Here is a 21,182-nt window from a genome sequence, read left to right as displayed (position 1 = left end):
GTCACCTTCATCACTATTACCATCTGAACCATGAGAACAATCATCATCACCACCCTCTTCATCATCCTCTTCCTCATCAACCTCATTGGCCGGTAACACATCTTCCCGAGTTAAGTGTTCGATATGCTCATTGCTATGTGGAGGCATATACCAAGGACAAACATTAACAATTAACTCGGCACAAGCAACTTGAGAACCTTTCACCAACTCTTTGTAAAATAAACAATCATCATCACATACCAGAGGCATCAACACATAGTGAGATCTTTTGTCACCGACATCAAATCTTGCACGAATCCTTAAATCCTCTTCCTCATTTCCAACTTTGAACAAAGAATTAACTCGACCTATTATATCATCAAATGTTAGAGGACTATCAAATCTTACTACTTGTTACCTCATTCTTGCAAACTCTCCATTATCATCAACCATGCCACCTGAGGAAAAAAACGAATTAAACGATCCATCTACACACAACCACCAAATTAAATTGGTTACATAGACCTTCACCTATTTCCTTACGACTTCTATGCTACCAAATATATACAAAAACTATATCTTGGAAGCACTATTAAAGAATTTGTAAAAAATAATTTACCCATAATTAACACTTCGAAATCCTACTATGCAAGAGAAACTACACGATAGGAAGGGGTTATCATCGACCACTTGAACGATACAACACACCTAATCATAGTCGATTCGTACTCAATCCACCTATGCAACTCAAATCATACACAAAACCTAACCACCTCAAATCCAACTAAAACGACGGAATCGAAAAAAACTAATTGGTTAGAGTGGAGGAGTTATCTTCCCGAAGCAATTTCCCTTCGTTTCCCCCTCAAATCGGGTGAGGGATGGAGTGGATCTAGAGGGGGAGGAGTGGGGGCGGCGCCATGGGAGGGAGAGAGCTCGGGTTAGGGCTGGGAGGGGAAGGGAGGAAGTGAGGCGGGGGCGGCGGGCCCGCTGTGTAATGGGCTGAGTCTGAGTCGCGCCACGCTCAGCGGTCAGCTCGGCCACTCCACGCACCGCGCCAGCGTGGAGCGCCGGTTGCGTCACATGCTTTGGCGCGCCTCAGTTTTTAGTCGCGCCAAGCAGCGTGGTGTGACCAAAAGGGATACTTCTTGGAATTTTAGTTTGACCTAGGCTATTTTTTAAAATTTTAGATTAAAAAGGGTTAAAATAAAAAAATCACGGAACGGATGGATCGCGCACACGTAGCTTACACACGACACACCTGATCCCTACTATACGCTTGTCCATTCAGGTATCTGATCCCTTCTTTTGCTTGCCCTCCAGACCCATCAACTTCAGTCCCCCAACACAACGCCATTTGTATATGCTTTCCCTTCCCCGCGCAAACACCATCTTGCTTCTTGCCGCCCTTTCCCACCCTTCCATCCCATCTCATCTCCTGCCGCCCAGGGGAACGAACGACCCTATATCTTCACGGCCATCGTCAGTTCACACCTGCAGGCTGCAGCGCACAAAAACATAAACCACCGGCGCAGGTGCAACACCCCCCAGCAGCCAGCGGCATCAACAGAAGGTACTCGTCGTCGGCGAAGATGGGGTCGTGCGCGGCGCTGCGTGCGCTGGCGGTGGTGCTGTGGGTGGCGGCGGCGTACCCGGTGTTGTTCCGGGCGCGGCCCGTGCAGGCGCTGGCGGCCAACTGGGGCACCCGCGCGCTGCACCCGCTGCCGGGGGACATCACCGTGCGCCTCCTCCGCGACAACGGCTTCGACAAGGTGAAGCTCTTCGAGGCCGACCAGCCCGCGCTCCGGGCGCTGGGCCACTCGGGCATCCAGGTCATGCTGGGCCTCCCCAACGACCTCCTCGCCGGCGTCGCCGCCAGCGTCAACGCCGCTGAGCAGTGGGTGCTCCAGAACGTCTCCGCCTACGTCTCCAGGTACGGCGTCGACATCCGCTACATCGCCGTCGGCAACGAGCCCTTCCTCAAGTCCTACAAGGGCAAGTTCGAGGCCGCCACGCTGCCCGCCGTCCAGAACGTGCAGGCGGCGCTCGTCAAGGCCGGCCTCGCCCGCCAGGTCCGCGTCACCGTCCCGCTCAACGCCGACGTCTACGAGTCCCTCGACGGCAGGCCCTCCTCCGGCGACTTCCGCCCCGACATCTCCGGCCTCATGGTCAGCCTCGTCCGCTTCCTCCTCGACAACGGCGGCATCCTCGCCATCAATATCTACCCCTTCCTCTCCATGGACGCCGACCCCAACTTCCCCGTCGACTACGCCTTCTTCCCCTCCCCCGGCGCGCCGCCGTCCCAGGCCAGCGTGCAGGACGGCAACGTGCTCTACACCAACGTCTTCGACGCCAACTACGACACCCTCATCGCCGCACTCGAGAAGCACGGCCTGGGTTCCATCCCCGTCGTCGTGGGGGAGATCGGATGGCCCACCGACGGCGACAAGAACGCCAACGTCGCCGCCGCGCAGCGCTTCAACCAGGGACTCTTCGACCGCATCATCGCCGGCAAGGGCACCCCGCGCCGCCCCCAGATGCCCGACGTCTACGTCTTCGCGCTGCTCGACGAGGACAACAAGAGTGTCGACCCCGGCAACTTCGAGCGCCACTGGGGCGTCTTCAACTACGACGGCACGCCCAAGTACCGGCTCAACCTCGCCGGCGGCCGCCCGCTCGTGCCGGCCAAGGGCGTCCGGTACCTCTCCAAGCAGTGGTGCGTGCTCCGCCCGGACGCCAGCCCGACCGACCCGTCCATCGCCGGCGCCGTCCAGTACGCCTGCCAGTACTCAGACTGCACCAGCCTCGGCGGCGGCTCATCCTGCGGCAACCTCGACGCGCGCGCCAACGTCTCCTACGCCTTCAACCAGTTCTTCCAGGCGGCCAACCAGCAGAAGGCCGCCTGCAACTTCAACAACCTCTCCACCATCGTCACCACCGACCCGTCCCAGGGGACATGCAGGTTCGAGATCATGATCGACACCGGCCGACACGAGCTCACCGGCAAGTCGGCCGCCGGCAGGGTGGGTTCCTCCTGGTGGAGCGCCGTGCCGCTAGTGCTCGGCTTCGTCAGCCTCGTGGTCGCGTGGTGAGAGACTGCAATGCAACGGATGGAGCTCCTCAACGACTAGAAGCTAGCTAGAAATGGCCATTATTCTTTAATTTTTCTTATACTAACTAACAGATCAATTCGTTAAGGATATTCTTGGTGGTAATAAGTATCCATTTACCATTGGGGATTATCGGCTAAGGGTAGCTTCTGTTACTTGGAAAGGGATTATTGTACTGTATCATACTCATTGGAGGATTCTTTCTGATGTACATATATACATGACAGAGAAATTGATATGCAATTTGGTTGGAATGTGTGGCTATGTCCCTCTCTGTTGATGCTCTTCTTGGATTTATGGATATGGTTCAGAGTTTCAGACTTCATAGTTACATTTAAAGATGGGGGTGCGGTTCAGCCCATCGGTTCGCTGAACCGACCCATAAAACTGATTCTAATGGGCTCCTTTTCTAAACCGTGAACCCAGTTTGGATCGATGGATCAGAATCACTCGAACCTTAGGATCGAGTGGTTCGACCCACTCCCCCTCGGCATCTTCCTTCCAAGCAGCGGCGGCGCTCATGGAGACGCCCCCCAGTTCATCGGCGGCCACGTTCCTCCGTCGGCACCATCCCAACTTCTCCCGCCGGCCATGCAGGAGACCGTGCCGCCACGCTGCAGCAGATCCCCGCTGCGCTCCTGTTGTCGACGCCTTCCTCGCCCCTGCCATCACGCTCCGCCGGCAGCACCTCGTCACGCTTCGCCGCCTCCTCAAGCGTCTCCACTCCTGAAGCTGCCCCTTCCCCCTACGCACTAACCCGTGCCACCATTCCTAAGGGACACGCCAAACCAGGTGACCGCCTAAGCTACACTTCTTGGGTGCGTTTCTAATCTGTTGTGATTTAATCGATGCTGTTGTAAAGGAATCCATGGTGTAGTAGCAGGCTCTGGTTAGCAAGCATTGTCCATAGCAAAGGCAAGGTACCACACGACCTGAGCAGTAAGAAAATGCACACCCTAAGCAACAATGTGAATTTTCAGATCTGTATGGCTCTAAGGGTAGATGCTAGACTAAAGAAAGTGTAACCAAGATCAGTATAATGTGATAGATGCTCCTATTTTGGATAGGAGTCAAACTCTGAAAGTGATCTAGTTTTTGATGAGCAAGTCAAGATTTACTTGTAGTTGTGTGCTTGGAGCAGTTCTAAACTCTAATTACTGGGTGTAAATGTGTAATGTGTAAATAACCAATCAAGTCCAATTCACTGCAGAATCTTTTATTGCACTGGACTAACAGTAACTGAAAGTGTCTGAATGGTATACTTAACCTGAACATGGTATGGTATGTTGGGTCTGCAATATTAACTCACTTGTTTTCTGTTCATTTTGTTATCCCCTTGCTCCACTCACTTCTCAAAGTACACTTGTGGAGTTTTTCATGATATAAAGGTTTCTTCTTCACTTTAAATGAGTGCCACTGTCACTACTAAAAAACATTGTATGCATTCTGATGTATGTGTCTGTCTCGACCATGAATCCATGATTACAACATCATCTATCTTCCATCATAGTCCGATATATTGTGATTCATTTCTGCTTCTGGCAACGTCGAGAAGGACATGCTGAAAGGTAGTTAAATGTACCTATTTATATTGCAGATCCAGCATCAAACTGACACTCAGATATGTGGTAACTTACATTTGGTAATTGACCTTTTATATTAGCTACCAAATATGCCAGTACGTTGCAACGGAAAACAGTTCATTTAGTGTTATATTTGAATTGTTATGATTGTAAAAATGATATAAAAAAACATGTGTTGTGCAATTGTGAAATAATAATTGCGCTACTGAAATATTGAGAAATTTAGGGTCTTTCAGAACATTTTCTGTAGTAACATATACAATTAATAGCTTGGCAGTGCATTTTACATCAAGTACGGGGGACTTGGGCTTCCATGTAAGCCTTCTCCTTTCAACCGGATGTTCCATCTTCTTCAACCGTCCAATGCATCCACGCATGCCTCGCCGGTCTGGTTCAAGGTGGCCTCTCGGATATCTTCTAAAAATTTAAGAACCTATATTTATTTGATCTTATATTATCTCGTAGGTCAGAGTACCGTAACCTAACTCTTATTCATGCCATCGCAGCACAACCTATCAGCGGTGGACTCTTTTTTCTTTGAAGGAACATCAGCACTGGACTCTTACATGACAAACAACAAAAACCACCGGTGGCCACGCAACTGTGACCGCATTTCATACAACTGCATCGTCACGCCCAATATACATGGGGCCAGCATTAGCCTGGATATCAAACCACATCATGCATTCAGAAAAATTTGCGTCGAGATGTTGCGCAGCGAAGCCATGTCCCTTCTTCTCATCTTCGGTCTTCTCCTGTCACCGTCGTGCGCTGCCAAGCAGATCGAGGCCGCCAACCCCGAAGGGTTGGAGCATCCACGTCCCGAAGCCCGGCGGCGCCACCCTTGCTGTCACATCCGATTTTAAGAACAAACCGAACGCTGCATTTATGCAGGTCCAGGATCAAGTTTTCATGCATAAAGTGACATCATTAGTGTAATATCACAACAATATCATTACAAAGTGTTAATAATAATACAAATGACTAGAGCGTCTAAACAAAAAGATTACACGATCGTAGACTAGTCGTAGCAGAGTAGGCACCATCTTCCATAGGCAGTTGACCGGGGGCACGCCAACCTAGAACTCCAGGTCTTCATGATTGAAGTCCTTGTCTTCATTGAATCCAAGCGTAGCTCCTTCTTACTTCTTTCTGAGCAGCAGTGGGGAGGAAGGGGTTAAAAGGGAAAACGGTGAGTACACCTGGAGGCGTGTACTCTGCAAGTGGAGGGAATTATATGTATAACATGCAGGCTTAGTACAAGGAAGGTTTTATTTGGTGGACTGCATGCTCATATTTTAGTTGGTCAGATTTTAATTAAGCACATAGAGATATTAATATTACTAGCAGGTATGACCGTGCGTTGCAACGGGAGAAAAAAAACATCGCACAACCCTAACCTAATAAACATGACAAACAACTCGGGTGACATTTTGACAACTTAATTGCTACTGTCGTGCGGCCGCACCGTGCACAATCTGTCTGCATCAGCCCCACCAGCCTTGTGATGCGTACCGGCTCAGCAGTGCTGGCAGTCCAACCAGCAACGCATGGAGGAGGGAAGGGCACACGAAGTTCTGCGTCACACACGTGCATCGACTGCGGTACGAGAACAGCGTGGCGGCCATGTTGTCAGCGTGAGGATGCAGAAACCAGCTCTCGTGTCAGCTTAGCCTTATCCTCTCACTCTCTAACGCTGTCACCCACCTCCATCATCCTCTCACTCGAGTGCATCCAAGCTGCCAACCGCCGCCATCCCACGGCCGCCAAAGCCAGCCATGGCCACCCCCGACCGAACCCAATCCGACCCGCTCGTACGCAGCACCGCCGCCGCCATGACCCGCCAACTCCATGCATCGCGACTGCTTGTCCAGCTTCAAGATCCAGAGTGAGTGCGATGCCTATTATTTTTCCTTTTCTTTCCTGGATTTTCTTGTAGATAGCAGCACCGGTGGTTTTCAAGCGGGCTGTAGCGGTGCATCAGGCAACCCCTGCGGTAGCAGGACAACGCGAGCTGTTGGTGGGCTGGAAGCGGTGCACGGACGCGATGAACACATTGACCATTGAGCGCGTCGCGTCCTCGTTGGTTGCCTGCCTCCGCAGCACGACCGCCAAATCCACCACCATGGCACCGCGCCTGAGCTTGTCGTCCATCCTTTTCATGCTCTCCATTGTGCGTGTGGCCTCGACGACCATGGCGACGGGCCGACAACATCTTATTTTTCTGTTCTTTTCTTTTGCTCCTTCGTGGGTTAGATTTTGCAATTTGTCGGCGGCCGGCACCGCGCGCGGATGCTGCGGCGAGCGGTGGCACGGGCGGCCGAAGGATGGTGAGGGTGTTGGCGGCAACCTCTCTTCTCCCCCACGCGCAACCTCCCATGGCAGCACGCACCACACATGCGGAGGTGGTGGCCGGTGGATGGCGAGGGGGCCAGCGGCGGCGGACGGCGAGGTCAGGGAAAGGAACTGGAGGAGGAGGGGCACAGGTGGATGGCACACAGCCGCAGGAAGGGACTGGAGGAGGAGGGGCACGAGTGGATGGCACACGGCCGCAGAAAGGGACTTTTTTGCAAAATTGTCAAGAACTATTCCAAGGACTGCGGGTTGATTACAAAAAAGTTGAGGGACTTTTTTGCAAAACAATCACGATGGAAGAAACAATCGTACTTTAATATTAGATAGAGATAAGGCTTCCCAAACCGCAATGACCTTAAGGTTAACCACTTACAACTAAACCCAAACCACAGAATACCGCTTCTGTGATCCACCAAAACAGACTAACCATGTAAGGGTCCAGGACACTCTTGACTGTGAGCACGGCTGTTATAACAGTTTTTAACATTCTGCAGAGGTTGTACATCTTCACCCACGAGTCGTGTCACCATTCTCTAGGGGCCACTAAACCCCACACACATTTTCGAGATGCGTGTGCTACGCAGTGCACTACGTGGTCTTTACATAAGTTCACCAGCGGCGCATTAACCCACTCAGGGTTCAGGTACCCATCGTCGTGCCAGCAGATTGTTAGGGGAACCGAGCCACCCTCACCGCAACCAACAGCTTAACGTAGGCCACTGGATTTCCCGATTTACCCTACTCAATTGGTCAAGACCGTTGCCCATCCGATTATCGTGGTTGTACTATAAGTCCTGGGTGGTCGCTCCATAGATCAATCCTTAATCTCGACTCAGACAAAACCAACATCACATTCCTCAAAAACCAAACAGCTTTCCCACTTGACTGAGCCTCCTAGGGTTCCAGGTTGCTAAAAAGATTACCAAAACCCACATGTTGCATAGTTCCATTAATCAAGATTAATTATAACCAACCAACCCATGTTGAGCAAAGCTAAGCATAAAACTGTAACCTCTAAGGGCAAACAAGGAGTGATCATGAAATTCTAGTAAACAGCCTATATAGGATTCCCATCAATTTGACAACTAATGCAAGCAAGCATAAAGGTAAAATGTGATATGGTTTATAAAAGTAAAGGTACAAAATAGCAAGATGTTCAAGGACACTTGCCCGTTTCCCAATGATGCACTGCTCAGAGACGTTTCCTTAGCGCAACAATTCAACTGAAACGAACACAGGTATACAACTAAGAGCAATACACCAACAGTAATAAAAATAGATTTGGAAAGACGTACCATTAACTAGGACTAGTTGCTAGAACGATAGAGTGTAAGAAACAACTAAAACGGAAGTTTTGGTTGAGAAGATATGAGTATGCGAAGGTGCAAAGGCATTTTGGCAAAAGGGGTATATGATGGGATTATTTTGATCAAGGACAAATGGATTACGACATCATCAAGGTGTAGGCATGATGTCATTAAGGAATTCAAGAATTGTATAAAAGCTAGGAAAAAGATGAATGAGTTCTAGTGTATGTACGTACAATCCAATATACCATTGTAATAGCTAGGGATTCACGCTTGTTGTTAGCAAGCATGAATCTAGTATTAAAATAATATATTAGAGTTATAGTGTACACATACTAAAGTCCAAGAGGCTAGGAAATAATTTAATTATTAACATGAGCCATTTACAAATCATCCTATCGATTCTATAATTTAAACTCATGCTATGGTGTAATAGCATAGACTTAATCTAAATAAACAAAGCTACGTCATTTTTCATATACATAAATTTAATCTACTGAATCAATATGAATTTACAAATGTCTAAATATTAATAATTAAAGATATATGACAAGGGTTAACATGTAGGGAATGCGAGGAACAAGGTATAGTGAATTAATTACGCAGAAAAATAATAAGGCACATCATGAACCTAGACAAGATTAAATGTAGACTGCAAGGGCTAGCAGAGAAGCTCGGCAGAGGAGGGAGGCGGCGTGGAGGAGTTTGGCGCATGGGGAGGGAGGGAGAGATGATTGGGCTACTGGGCCCAAGTTGAGGTGGGTTTTGTGGGAAAAAGGAGAGCAATTGGAGAAATAAGGATGAAATCGTGCAACTCCAAAAGCTCCTTTAAAATTATCCTAAAAGGGAAAAAACCTTACCTCCAGTGGGGTGCGTCCCGTGCCCGACGTCGTCGGTGGTGGTGTTGTCCCCGCCGAACGACGGGGCGCCAATGAGCTTGTTGTTGCACCGCATGGGAGGCTGGCAGCCGCGCTTCCATTTGGCGGGCAGCGGCAGCATGTCCTCGTCGCGGAATGAAGGGTGCTTCTTGTCGATCCCAGTGTTCAGGAACCCGATGATGGCGCCCTCGCCGTAGCTTCTCGCGTTCCAGACGCCTTGGTCGGGCTCCAGCCCGAGGAACGCTGGTGTGCCTGTGGTCATGAGCTGGAACCTCCGCTCCAGGAACGCACGCACGAACCCCGGCTTCCTCGACACGGCAGCGAGCTCGGCGTCCGTCAGCCTCGCCGCCAACCCGGGCAGCACGCTCGTGTACGAGTGGCGGATGCGCCACGAGCGCCGCCGCCGCCGGAGCCCTGCAGGAACGACTCGTGCCAGAGGCGGTGCGCGGCCTCGTCGTCCGCGTGCTGCAGGTGCGCCGCCGGCGGAGGCTCGACGAGCACGATGTAGGTTCGGGCGGCGCCGTTGGGGACGCAGCCGAGGATGCCCTGCGATTGATTGAGTTCGACAGCAATGGCAGCTCGTGAGTCGATATGCTACAGTGAAATTGAAACAGAGTAGCTCCCTCTGCATCCTGAAACTGGATTGGGAAAAGAAGGGAACTTTTTTTCTTAGCAACCATCGGCATTGCAGGACCAGGGAGTAATGGCTATTGGCTAGAGCTGGAGGATGGAGGAAGGAGAAGAAAGAATGAGATGAGAGAGCAAGAGGCGCTGAGCTGGGCCCAATTATGATGATGTGACCTGTTTTGAAATATTAGGGGCTAGTTATTAACAATTTGCTGTGGGTTGATATGTTTTTGGGGGAAAAACTTTTTGGAAGAGCTCCCAATACATAGTTTATGTATTGGGGAATAACTTTTTAGGAAACTTTTAGAGTTGCTCTTAGGTACTAAAAAGAACCTGACATTCATGATGGATAAATGAGGGGATTATTCAGTGTTTGTACACGAGAGAAAAGCATGGACATAGAAGATAGAAGAGACTCGGCGCTTGTGATTGATTTGCAGCAGGGGTTCGAGAGAGGCATGATATGAGGTGAGACTTGAGAATGACATGAGCCCGGCATGAGAAAGGAAAGATAAGGGTTGCTAGCTATGATCGAATAGGGTTTCCATGAAGGTCTGATTATAGTTTAGGATATTAGAGAAAGAGGTTGAATCGAGACCTAAACGTGTTCATTAAAACACTTTTAAAACTATATAGCAACCAGAAACACCATGCAATCGGCATGAATGCAACAAACAAAATTTTATAACCTATGATTCTTTTATTTAATTTAGAAAATTATATCTATTTCAAATAGTTACACACTTCCTAATTGATTCTAATAAGTTTTATTAAAAATTTTAAAATCCTACTAAAATTCAAACTATGGTGTTACACTTGCCCTCGAGCAAATCCCACTGCCCCACGGTGTCACCGGCGCCGAGAGCCTCGCCTTCGACCGCAGGGGTCGGGGGCCCTACGCCGGCGTCTCCGACGGCCGCGTCCTCCGGTGGGACGGGAGCGCTAACGGCTGGACGACGTTCGCGTACAACGCCAACTACAAGAAGAACCCCCTCTGCACGGCGCCTGTGCGGCGGCCGGAAGACACCGAGAGCATCTGCGGGCGCCCGCTCGGCCTGCAGTTCTACGCCAAGACCGGCGATCTGTACATCGCTGACGCGTACCTAGGGCTGATGAAGGTCGGGCCGGACTGCGGCGAGGCCGAGGTGGTCGCAGCGGAGGCCGGCGGCGTGCCCTTCAACTTCACCAACGGCGTCGACGTCGACCAGGCTACCGGCGATGTCTACTTCACCGACTCGAGCACCATCTACCCCCGTGCGCGCAACACGCAGATCATGATCCACCGTGATGCGGCGGGGCGGCTGCTCAAGTACGACGCACGAGTCGGGCGTGTCGCCGTGCTCAAGGCCAGCCTGCACTACCCCAACGGCGTCGCCGTCAGCGCCGACCGGACACACGTCGTGGTGGCGCACACGGGGCCGTGCCAGGCGTTCAGGTATTGGATTAGGGGCCCCAAGGCCGGTCGCTACGAGCTCCTCGCCAACCTCCCGGGCTATGCGGACAATGTCAGGCGAGACACCAAGGGAGGCTACTGGTTCGCGCTGAACAGGGAGAAGATCAACGCGACGGCCCCCGAGCACCTCGTCGGCCATTGCAGCAGCACTGACTTTCTTTTCACCCCTGATTCAGATGCAGCAGCACTGCAGAAAAGGTCTGCCATTGCTTTGATAATTTATATACAAAACAAGTAATGACTCATGAAATGTCATAGGTAAAAGTCATATTTCACCTGACACTGGTTTCTCAGTCAGCACAGGGCACACCGTCACAGCATTGCCAAGCTGCAATGTATTTGACTTCCGAGTCTTCTATGGTTCCTCATCAGACTGTAGGAAATATACATCATTATTTTCCCCTAGAATGTGTGGTCACCAGAGTCATCGAACCGGCAAGAATTCCTCTCGCTACTAAGCTAGCCCCGCCCCCATGCTTGATCGTTGCACAAGACGGACCAGAGACTGGACGACCTCCGACATTGGTGGCCTGAATTCTGGCTCAGGCTGTTGGGATAGCCGGATAGGAAATTGATCAATCAGCAACACTGTGCAAAAGGTTGGAGGGGGGAAAATAGCAACCAAACTGAGACAATTTACCTGGACACAGAGAGCGATTGCGTCTGCAAACCGAGAGAGTGATTTCGCAGGGTACAGCCCCTCCAGTGCTGGATCAACCATCTGATCTAGCAAGTCGATGTCGTGCAGCTGCAGAGTAGCCCACCGGACTAATGATTGCTGGGACCTTGGTTGAGAGCTGGAATAGTTTCAGGGAACCTTTATCATTCAGTTTAAAGTTCAAACTCACCGCCTCATCTTTTATCAGGATAAGTCGCAACGCAATAATCTCCTTGCTCACCTGTCAAATGCTTTACGACCAGTCAGGAGCTCAAGCATGACTACTCCAAAGCTGTAAACATCGCTCTTTTGAGAGTACTGACCGGACATGGTCACCTCAGGAGCTCTGTATCCCGAGTTGTCATCTGATTCCTGAAGTTGTGAATTTGTAAGGGAATCTTTAGATAAAGTTTGCCCATTCATAAGTGCACTACTAACTTCAAAATGCATTAGGATGTCAAAAAGAAAACTTCACAAACGGAACCCAAAATCTTCTGTTTTGTAAGATAGCTAAGTGCAAGATGCAGTCTATCAGAATAAGGTCCGACAGACTGCTTTTAATACTGAGTTATCTCCCATACTTGACTCCAACTGACTCCTAACAAACAATAACATTAAATTGCAACTGTGAAGTACTCAATAAGGATCAGGGTACATTTATCTTATTGTGTTCATACTTCATACATTCTGAGATGCCCCATCTGTAAAACTACACATGAACAAAGAGTAACAGACTGATACCTGGAGTTCCTGATTGGGAATTAGGTCTGCAAACCCAAAATCTGAAATGTGGGGGTTAAGCTCATCGTCCAACAGTATGTTAGATGATTTGAAATTCTTGTGGATGATAGATGGTGAACAAGTTTCATGTAGATACCTGAAAAGCAGCACAAATTGAGTTCAAAAAAATTATAAAATCATTTGATGAGTCTGCCTGACTTACTCTAATGCCCTCGCTGATCCTAGCGCAATCTTGACACGGCTATTCCAAGACAACGATCTGCTGTTGCCATCTGACAGGTGAAGAAGGTCATGAAGAGATCCATTCTTGTAAAATTCATATGCCAGCAAGCACTGTCCATGCTCTGAGCAGTAGCCATCTAGCTCTGAGAGGTTTGGATGATTTAGCTTTGCAATGTTGACAACCAGCTTAACGAAGAAATCAGATGGGTGGTCTGGGATGGCAGAGAAATTGATTTTCTTCACAGCCAGAACCTGGAATAAGTAGAAACCAGAAACTGAGGCTACAATGGTTTAACAAAAATGTGAGGCAAACTTAACTACACAAAGATATAATATGAAACAAAAATAAAGGAAAAAACCTATTAACGTTAAACTAAAACTATGATGAGATATGCAGTTGAAAACCCTAAATCCTACTATAATAATCAATCCTGTGAAGTTTCCGTACTATGTTAGCCTGTTTTTTCTTGCTTACAGCTTTGCATAGTGTACTTCCAGTTTGAATATGGATATGCTACATACATGAGCTTAATATAATCAGTCTACGTAAGAGCATAATCACTGATACTATAAAACTATAAGGTAGTAAGCATTAGAATGAACAGAATACAAATTCTGTGATAATGAAGGTTGAATGTGTTATTTCACCTCTGGAAAAGAAATTGTCATATGAAGGTTACTGAACATACCTTCTGATCAGACAACTGTGCTCTGTAAACACGGCCAAAAGAGCCTTCGCCGACCAGATTGTCAGCACTGAAGCTCTCCGTTGCTACCTGCAGGTCTGCCACCGTGTATGCAGTTGCCCTGATGGAAGAGAGGTTTACTTTCTTCGCAACAGGCTTGTTAGTGGGATCATTTTCGTTGAAGGACTTGTGCAGCTCGATTTTCGACGGTGGTTTCAAGTTCATTGATACATTCTTCTTCAGTTCTTTTCCAGTTGGTGAGAGCAAGATAGAGCGGATGGGCCTCAGTTCTGAACAGCAACCATTGTTCAGGCAAGACAAACAGGCAACACCTGGATGATGTGCTGAATAAATTTTCTTACTAGTAGATGTCACGATAGACTTACGTTTAATTTTCCCGGATGCAAGAGGGCTGAGATGCTCATTCTTTTCAGGATCACCTCCCTGTTGATGCCTCATAGATTTCCTCTTGATCAGAAAGAAGCCAACTAATGCACCTACAGCCACCAGTGATATCACAATCCCTGCAACTGCAGCACCGGTTACTTTGGAGCTTTTGCCACCACTGCCACCATTACCGGTATCCCTTCCTCGTGATGGACTACTGTTATGGTTACTCTGACTTGGACTTCCAGAAGGAGATGGTCGCGAAGGTCGAGTGTCTGGTGGAGGTGCTGTTGCAGCTGGTGCAGGACTGTTGCTAAAGGAGTTGCCACTTGTCCTACAACAACAACAACAAAGCCTTTCAGTCCCAAGCAAGTTGGGGTAGGATAGAATTGTAACCCAACAGGAACCCAATAATCGCCACTTGTCCTACAACGTAAAGCCTGAATTACAATACCCATCCTGTGATTTGGAACTGTGATGGGCTGATAAGGGTAGTGAAAATACTTACTGGAGATTGCTTATGCTCTTCATCTTATCAGGAATTGAACCACTGAATTGGTTATTTGCAACATTTCTGCAAGTGAAATTGATAACTGGATGACTAGTAAAAGATGAATGGTGTAACACACAACGTGTGGCAAGTGTGGCAACTTACAGGTCCGTCAGAGGGAGATCAGTGAGAACGTCTATCGTGCCAGTAAATTGATTGTTCTGCAAATAACTGAGGATAGGACATGTCATTGCAATTCTCGGATTTCAGTACTTATTTGGATTTTTGACAGTATATATTATAATGATTAATGAAGGATAAGGAGAATGTCCTTACAGTGTGCTTAAACTTGTCATGTTGCTGAAGCTTTCAGGAAGAGTGCCAGAAAACGAGTTATATGAGAAGTCCCTAAAATAAGTTTACTATTATCTGTCAAAATGTCCACATGGTAGCTCACCAATTAAATTTCTATATAGATATAATTTAAGAAAGTGCTCACAATGTTGTTAAGTTGGTCAGTTGGTTGAAGACAACATTGATGTCTGACAGCTGATTATGACCAAGATTTCTGAACCAAATAGAGTGATATAACATGTTGAGATTTAATCAATGTCGCAGAAAGATACACAAACTATGAAAATGACATAAATTTAACCTACTTACAAATAATTAAGTGTAGCCATTTTGGAAATGGAGTAAGGTAAAGTCCCAATGAAGTTGTTTTTCTCTAGATTTCTGCAGGTCAAGTGTTTCTGTCAGACTAGCAAAATAATCGACAAAGACAAGAGCAGGTCCTTGAGCCGTGAAAGTCAAACCATAACTTACAGTCTCTCAAGATTTGGTGGGAGATTATAAGGGATATCACTTCCTCCAAGATTATTGTTGCTCGCATCACTGTAACAAGATAACTTATCAGAACGACGCTAAAAGGTCGACACGTAGCATCGAAACACTGAAAGTATGTGGGAGATGATTCCACTAACAGCTCAGATAGTTCAGTGAGGAGATTCATGTTGTATCCCAGGGTCCCATTTAGCCCCATGCCAGGTACTTTTCTGAAGAAAATTAGCATGTCAGAAGAACAGAGTTTATGTCAGAATCATGTCAACTTCAGTGTCACCTCACATTGTTATCACTCTTGAACCAGAACAAGTAACCCCGAGCCAAGACTGGCCACAAGGGTCACCGTTCTGGGGCACCCAGTTTGTCAGCTGCGACGGCGAGTTCAAGGCCGTGTAGAACGTGCTGAGGGCAGTCACTGAGTAGGCAAAAACCTCAACTTAGATAGCGCAATAACAATAATTGAGTGAAACTGTCATGAATCATGATGAATGTGTAATCGTCAACAAATTGTCAGGTATCGACAGTGAATTCTTCTTGGCATTGAATATGAAAGGAAATACTAGTGTTTGTCTTCCAAAAATAGAAAAGGAAAAGAATACTACTTTATTTTAGTTGTATATTTTCCATCATCTCAGACTACTCTGAAGTCAAAAGTGGCAGTCCTACTTGCAGTACCAAGGACCTAACTTTTCAGCGATCCAATAAAAATAAGTCGATTTAAATAACCACAAACGTCCGCATCCCAGTGTCAATTATAAAATATAGGAATAAAAGGAAGAACAGCAAACCCAAAAAAGAAGGACCATTTGCACTTCTTTTTCATCCCGATTATCCGGATAGTACAAACAACACTACCAGAACGGCGATGACTCAAATGGAGAAATACTCTGCCAAACCTGTGGCACTCTATCGACTCCATGCCCAAATTCTCAATCATTCCAGCATAATTAAACTTAAACATTTGGAATTTTGGCATTCTAAAGTGGAGAAGTCAAAGGAAAGGAATGGCCAAGAACATAAGAACGGAACAGGTCAGCAATTTGGCATCTCCATGGGCCACTGGGTGAAAATGGTTGGCTAAAGAACGCACCGTGATTTCAGATACTGTGATAACTAAAAGTTACCGTGCTTTCCCCAGTCCAGAGTACCACAAAAAGGGGAGATTCTCAGAGAATAAAAAAACAGTAGCATAATGGGATAGAAACAGCAATGTTTGTATGCTCCATTGATTCCTATGCGCTAAACTGCTACTGCCTCGAAACCACTTGTAATCAAACGAAATGGTAGGATACTAGGATGCAGACTTTCGCATTGGTATTCTAGCAATCTGATGGCCACGCTGAAGAGGAAGAAGCATCACGAACAGTGTTTCTCCCCCACCCATTGATGGCCCAAGAAACATAGAGAGAAGCCCGAACAAAATCATGGGGGCAAACGCAGACGCAGTGTTCTTGGTATGCTAAAGCGAAGATATGATTCAGTTCAAGGAAGACGACTAGATGAGAGCATAAAGGGAGCAAGAATCCCTAACCATCGTCGGAGTTGGTGTCGCCGGTGACGCCCGTGAAAACGGTGGCGAAGAGCAGCGCCGCCACTCCCGCAGCGCCCAAAGCCATGCCTGAAGCTGCTCTGCAGTCACTCAGTTTTTTGCCTTCACCGTGGAGACATTCTTCTTGGGGTATCCAAGGAAGAAGGTGAAGTTAAAAAAAAAAAGATATCTACCTTTTGTTCGCCTTCTATGCGGCGCCTCTCTCCTCTCTGGCTTCTGGCTCTCTGTGTCCTCTGTCCTCTCCACTCTGTGCTTTGCTCGCTTTCTCTCTTGGCATTTATATACGTCTTGTCAACGAGCCAGAAACAGGAAGGCAGAAGAGGCCTTAAACATCAGTTATTCACAAGCCTAACCATGATTACGTTTTATTTCATCTAGTACTTTTCTCTACTTTCGTTTAAAAAAAGTACTTTTCTCTACTACTTAGACCAGCACTTGACGCTTTAATTTTTCGGAGAAAAGACTATATAGTCCCTCAATTCTTGCTCTTATTTAGAAAGGGTCCATCCGCTCTCTCGATGCTAGCCGTTGTTGGGGATGGATCATGTCGAGCCTGTGCACTCCCTTGCCTCATTTTGCTGCCTGTCGTTCAGCTTCAGTAGTGTGCCAACAAAATGACTGACGCTGGAGACGATCTGTACCGGATACGAGATGTTTGTGATAAAAGAAAAAAAGGAAAGCTTGTGTTGTGTTGTGCGTGACTGCTAGACCAGCACCAGCACCAGCAGGATCCGGGCAGTACGGGGGCAGCATGTCACGGCATGGGCGTAAGGGCACACTACACAACAACGTAGTGGTGTTGCTTTGGTGAACGTTGGAGCGTTGGTTGATAGCCTACGCCCTACGGTGGTACGGCAAGTAGGGCCCGCCAGGCTGATATTGTCTCGGTCCAAGCAAAGCATCTCAGGCACCCAAAATTGTTCAGCTCCAGTTCGGTCCGTGTTAGCAAATATTTACTGCAGCGCGTTTGGTAATAAGTTCCATTATTTGGCATGCCAAGGTCACAGTGAAAACTGTGTAAAGCGTCTGGTTTTTCGGCTGTGGCATTTTGCATGCTGCCAAGGTCACACACCACGGGTGTAGAGGTGCTAACTTTAAATGTCCACATATAATTTTCACAGCACCACAGCCTAATTTCTTCATCAATTATTCTTTGATTTTCATGCCTTCATGCGTGCCTGGTCAGGTAAGGAAGAAATCAACCGCTAGCTCTTCGGCAAACAAATTAAAAGATAACAACTTTTTAGGTAGAAACATCCATTATTAGACATTACAGTAGCTAGTGACAACTAAAGCCAATGGATCGACATCAGCACATAGCACACTGTCCTCCTTTTCTTTTCTGTTGACTTTTTGCCTCTTCCGTGATCCACCGACAGCGTTATTAACCAACTCGATCTTGTTCTCAGCTCCGAAATCAACTGATGTCGCATCCAGGTTAGAAATATGCAAATTACAGGAGAAAAAACCTACACATATACAGATCTCTCTAGCTCTCTGTTTTTTTGCCACATTACGCTGTTATACGTACAATCCACTTATCCGTAGACTAATCGTTTGGGTGGTTATTAGTCGGTTCGCTATCAAACAAATTAAGACAGCAAAACATATAAATGATAGTAGAGAGTTACTAGTACAAGAAGTACTTTGCACATATTTTAGAGATGCTCCAAAAAGATTGATTATAATTTTGCATTTTAGCGCGTTTCTATTACGCTGGTTGGTGTTAGGTTTAGCCGCACATCAGAAATTGATGGTGAGGAAGTACAATATATAGGTTGGGGCAGCTCTCACTCATCATGTTTTTTTAAGGTTGAGTTAGGCCCGATGCTTTATTGTTGTGGGTTCCGGTAAACTTGGATCTAATGAGGTGCCGGCTCGTGAGTACAGTGAGTCGGGTCGGAATTTCGCTGCACAGAGTACATTTTATTTTTACCAACGAGTAGGCCATGTGGTCTAAAACTGATCGAGGAGGGCGATCGAGTTTCTTTTCTTTCGGATCCAACCGCCGTACGTGCTCTTGCATGTTTCATGTTCCGCCGTCGGTGGTGACCAACACGATTGATAGCATCACCTCTCTTGCGGCTATAAGCTACCACAATGATAAATGAAGTCCAAACTTCAGCATATCAGCCAACTCGTTAGTGCTTTTTTTTGGTGAAATGTTTAAACATGGGCACAGTATGGACAATCTTTAATTAATTTCGTTGCTTTTGGTGTAGTAGTGAAATTCGGGATTCACCTGTTCTTGAAGAAAAACACTTGTATCTTCTTTAACCTTTGTAATATTTTTTTTCTCAAGTAAACATTATCTTTTCCAGTAAAGATATACAAGATTACACTACGAATGAGTGCCGCTACGCGCTAGCTATATCCTCACTCCCTCCGTTCATGTAGCTCGAATCAAACAGGTACCTACTTCCAATAATGCCCCCGTCACTGAACCACCTTTTTCATTTGACATTGTCATTTTGAGTGGACCTAATTCTGAATTATGTGAGAATCATTCTAATGACTGTTGAACTTGAACATCGTCCCATGGACATGTTACCCTCTGATCCGTATGTTTGTCATTATTTCCACTATTGTTAGTCATTTTCCGTTCAGCTTATATATAGCAAGGTTGGAAAAAAAAAAGAAAATTAAGGGTCATCGGTTAGACTGGTAAACAATTTAACCTTGGTCTTACCTCTCTTATCTAAATACTGCTGCCTGGTTTGTTTAACCATGGTTCAAGGTAACTGTCGATTAAGAATTTTTCACATGATTTCTAAGGATCGACAAAGTCGAGGAAACGTAACGAGAAGCTAACGGAACAAGTTATACATTGAGGGGATAAATTCTAGCCCTGCATTTGATCAACATCTTTGCCTGTCAACTTTGTGGAATCTTGAAATCGAGCATTCGATATTATCATTATTGTATCCAGACGTATTTGTACGATGGCGCTGTCCAATAACTTGCCTTTAACTTGGGCATGCAGAACTGCCGGTGCAAGCAACCAGCATATGGTTCAATGCAAGATGACAATTCTCTTTGATGTTCTTTGGTTAGTTCAGTCATTTGGTGTGGCATCTTAATCTATACAGATTGTACCCTCTGACAAAAGGGATGCATGGTAGCTACATTCCAACAAACTGCCATTGAACTGGGGCTGGACGCCAAGCTCACAACTCGCGAGCTGGCTCGGCTCAAACGTAGCTCGGGTGGATCGATTTTTTTACAGCCAAGCAGCAGTTTTTGCTCGTTTCGTTAACGAGCTGGCTCGAGCCGTTAATGAGGCCGAGCAGCCAACATGGCTCAACTGCTCAATAAGTGTGGCTTGTGTTGTGCATGTTCCATAGATGATGAATTTTAGAGGTTTAGAACTTTATAATTGCTATATTTTATTTTATTTTATATATGTTAATATGATAATCTCATATTTATATTTGGCTCGCGAGCCTAATGAGCTGGCTCAAGCTGAGCCGAGCCAGCCTCGTTTTGTTAACGAGCCAGCCTCCTAACGAGCCAAACCGAGCCGAGCCCAGCCCAGCCCAGCCCTACATTGAACCATGAGGATCAGGGTACTGCTGCCGGTGGTTATGAGATTTTCAGGTTTGTTAGGGTTTTGAATTTATGCGCATGCCGCCAGGGCTTACTCATTACCTTCTGAACATACTTGATTAATTGCTTACATGAGGAATTATTCTGTTTCTTAATGCCCTTGCCTTTTTGCTGATGGAGCAAATTCTGTATTTGTACATCGCCCTGATCGAGGTCAATAAATCATTTGCAATGAGAAATCAGCACCATCCAGATTAAGATCAGCAGTGCGTGGCAGTGCTTGAACGAAATAACATGACTTGTCTGCCTTTTACCGTGATATGGCGCAGTATCCATGTTTGTTTCTTTAGGTGAAGTGGTACTGTTTCTTTAGGTGAAGTGGTACCGTTCACAATATAATATGACGTTGCTCTTCGTTGAAAAGAGGGTGCACATGGCTTTTGGAGTACCATGCAAGTTTTGGATGCTATCTAGGGTTGTCCTAAGCTAAGGTAGGATGTGTCTTCGACTTTGGTATCCACAAGACAGATGCCATGGCACCAACTCAGGCCGACCTTTCTCGAATCGCATGAGGATAACCTGTGTTTACGACTAGCAAAGATTTGTTGTAAAGTCCTGTTTTACGTGAAGTTCCCACTGCCACTCATAACATGGTCAAGAGGCAAATAGTGATTTCCTTGAAAATAAGATATTTAAGACATGTCTGATCTGGCACTGCTACTTTGTTGAAGCCGGGGAAAAAAGAAAAGCTGAGTTATTTTGGTTACA

The 21,182-nt window shown here is 46.8% G+C and overlaps 3 protein-coding genes across 7 annotated transcripts; 2 read left to right on the top strand and 1 right to left on the bottom strand.

Moving 5' to 3' along the window:
• The first annotated feature begins 1,394 nt into the window (after positions 1–1,394).
• LOC101754074 (glucan endo-1,3-beta-glucosidase 5) lies at positions 1,395–4,293 on the top strand. The gene is made up of 2 exons (XM_004984040.4): positions 1,395–3,881; positions 3,952–4,293. Exon 1 carries the CDS (start codon positions 1,572–1,574, stop codon positions 3,069–3,071), a length of 1,500 nt encoding a protein of 499 aa, XP_004984097.1. The 5' UTR covers positions 1,395–1,571; the 3' UTR covers positions 3,072–3,881; positions 3,952–4,293.
• Positions 4,294–9,472: 5,179 nt separating this feature from the next.
• LOC101779085 (protein STRICTOSIDINE SYNTHASE-LIKE 10-like) lies at positions 9,473–11,530 on the top strand. The gene is made up of 2 exons (XM_012849110.2): positions 9,473–9,653; positions 10,635–11,530. The coding sequence occupies exons 1-2, from the start codon at positions 9,473–9,475 to the stop codon at positions 11,528–11,530; spliced, it is 1,077 nt and encodes a 358-aa protein (XP_012704564.1).
• On the bottom strand, positions 9,740–17,110 carry LOC101753385 (protein STRUBBELIG-RECEPTOR FAMILY 7-like). 5 transcript variants are annotated; one of them, XR_002675815.1, is made up of 18 exons: positions 17,042–17,104; positions 16,851–16,943; positions 15,602–15,734; positions 15,460–15,531; positions 15,302–15,370; positions 15,140–15,211; positions 14,976–15,044; positions 14,813–14,884; positions 14,642–14,707; positions 14,495–14,560; positions 13,986–14,320; positions 13,603–13,889; positions 12,894–13,165; positions 12,692–12,827; positions 12,192–12,322; positions 11,933–12,089; positions 11,569–11,839; positions 9,740–9,758 (listed from the first exon to the last, which is right to left on the bottom strand). XR_002675815.1 is itself a non-coding variant. In XM_022823086.1 (17 exons), the coding sequence occupies exons 2-17, from the start codon at positions 16,933–16,935 to the stop codon at positions 11,747–11,749; spliced, it is 2,115 nt and encodes a 704-aa protein (XP_022678821.1). In that variant the 5' UTR covers positions 16,936–16,948; positions 17,042–17,110; the 3' UTR covers positions 11,481–11,746. The 5 variants fall into 5 exon arrangements, 2 of the variants coding, with proteins under 2 accessions (XP_022678821.1, XP_022678820.1); XR_002675814.1 differs by lacking the exon at positions 9,740–9,758 and adding an exon at positions 11,353–11,479; XR_002675813.1 differs by lacking the exon at positions 9,740–9,758 and adding an exon at positions 11,373–11,492.
• Positions 17,111–21,182: the final 4,072 nt, after the last annotated feature.

This window comes from Setaria italica, chromosome IX, assembly GCF_000263155.2.
Source record: "Setaria italica strain Yugu1 chromosome IX, Setaria_italica_v2.0, whole genome shotgun sequence".
In the NCBI taxonomy this organism is placed as follows: Eukaryota; Viridiplantae; Streptophyta; class Magnoliopsida; order Poales; family Poaceae; genus Setaria; species Setaria italica.
Note: the sequence above shows the minus strand (reverse complement) of the source record. Positions and strands in the feature narration are given on the sequence as shown.

Excerpts from the sequence above, each read along its gene's own strand:
- LOC101753385 (XM_022823086.1), bottom strand. The coding sequence starts at position 16,935 with ATGGCTTTGGGCGCTGCGGGAGTGGCGGCGCTGCTCTTCGCCACCGTT. Across the intron at positions 13,166-13,602 it reads CACAGTTGTCTGATCAGAAG|GTTCTGGCTGTGAAGAAAAT; the intron begins GTATGTTCAGTA and ends TACTTATTCCAG. Across the intron at positions 12,090-12,191 it reads GGTCGTAAAGCATTTGACAG|CTCTCAACCAAGGTCCCAGC; the intron begins GTGAGCAAGGAG and ends AAACTATTCCAG.
- LOC101754074 (XM_004984040.4), top strand. The coding sequence starts at position 1,572 with ATGGGGTCGTGCGCGGCGCTGCGTGCGCTGGCGGTGGTGCTGTGGGTG.
- LOC101779085 (XM_012849110.2), top strand. The coding sequence starts at position 9,473 with ATGAGCTGGAACCTCCGCTCCAGGAACGCACGCACGAACCCCGGCTTC. Across the intron at positions 9,654-10,634 it reads AACGACTCGTGCCAGAGGCG|ATTCAAACTATGGTGTTACA; the intron begins GTGCGCGGCCTC and ends AATCCTACTAAA.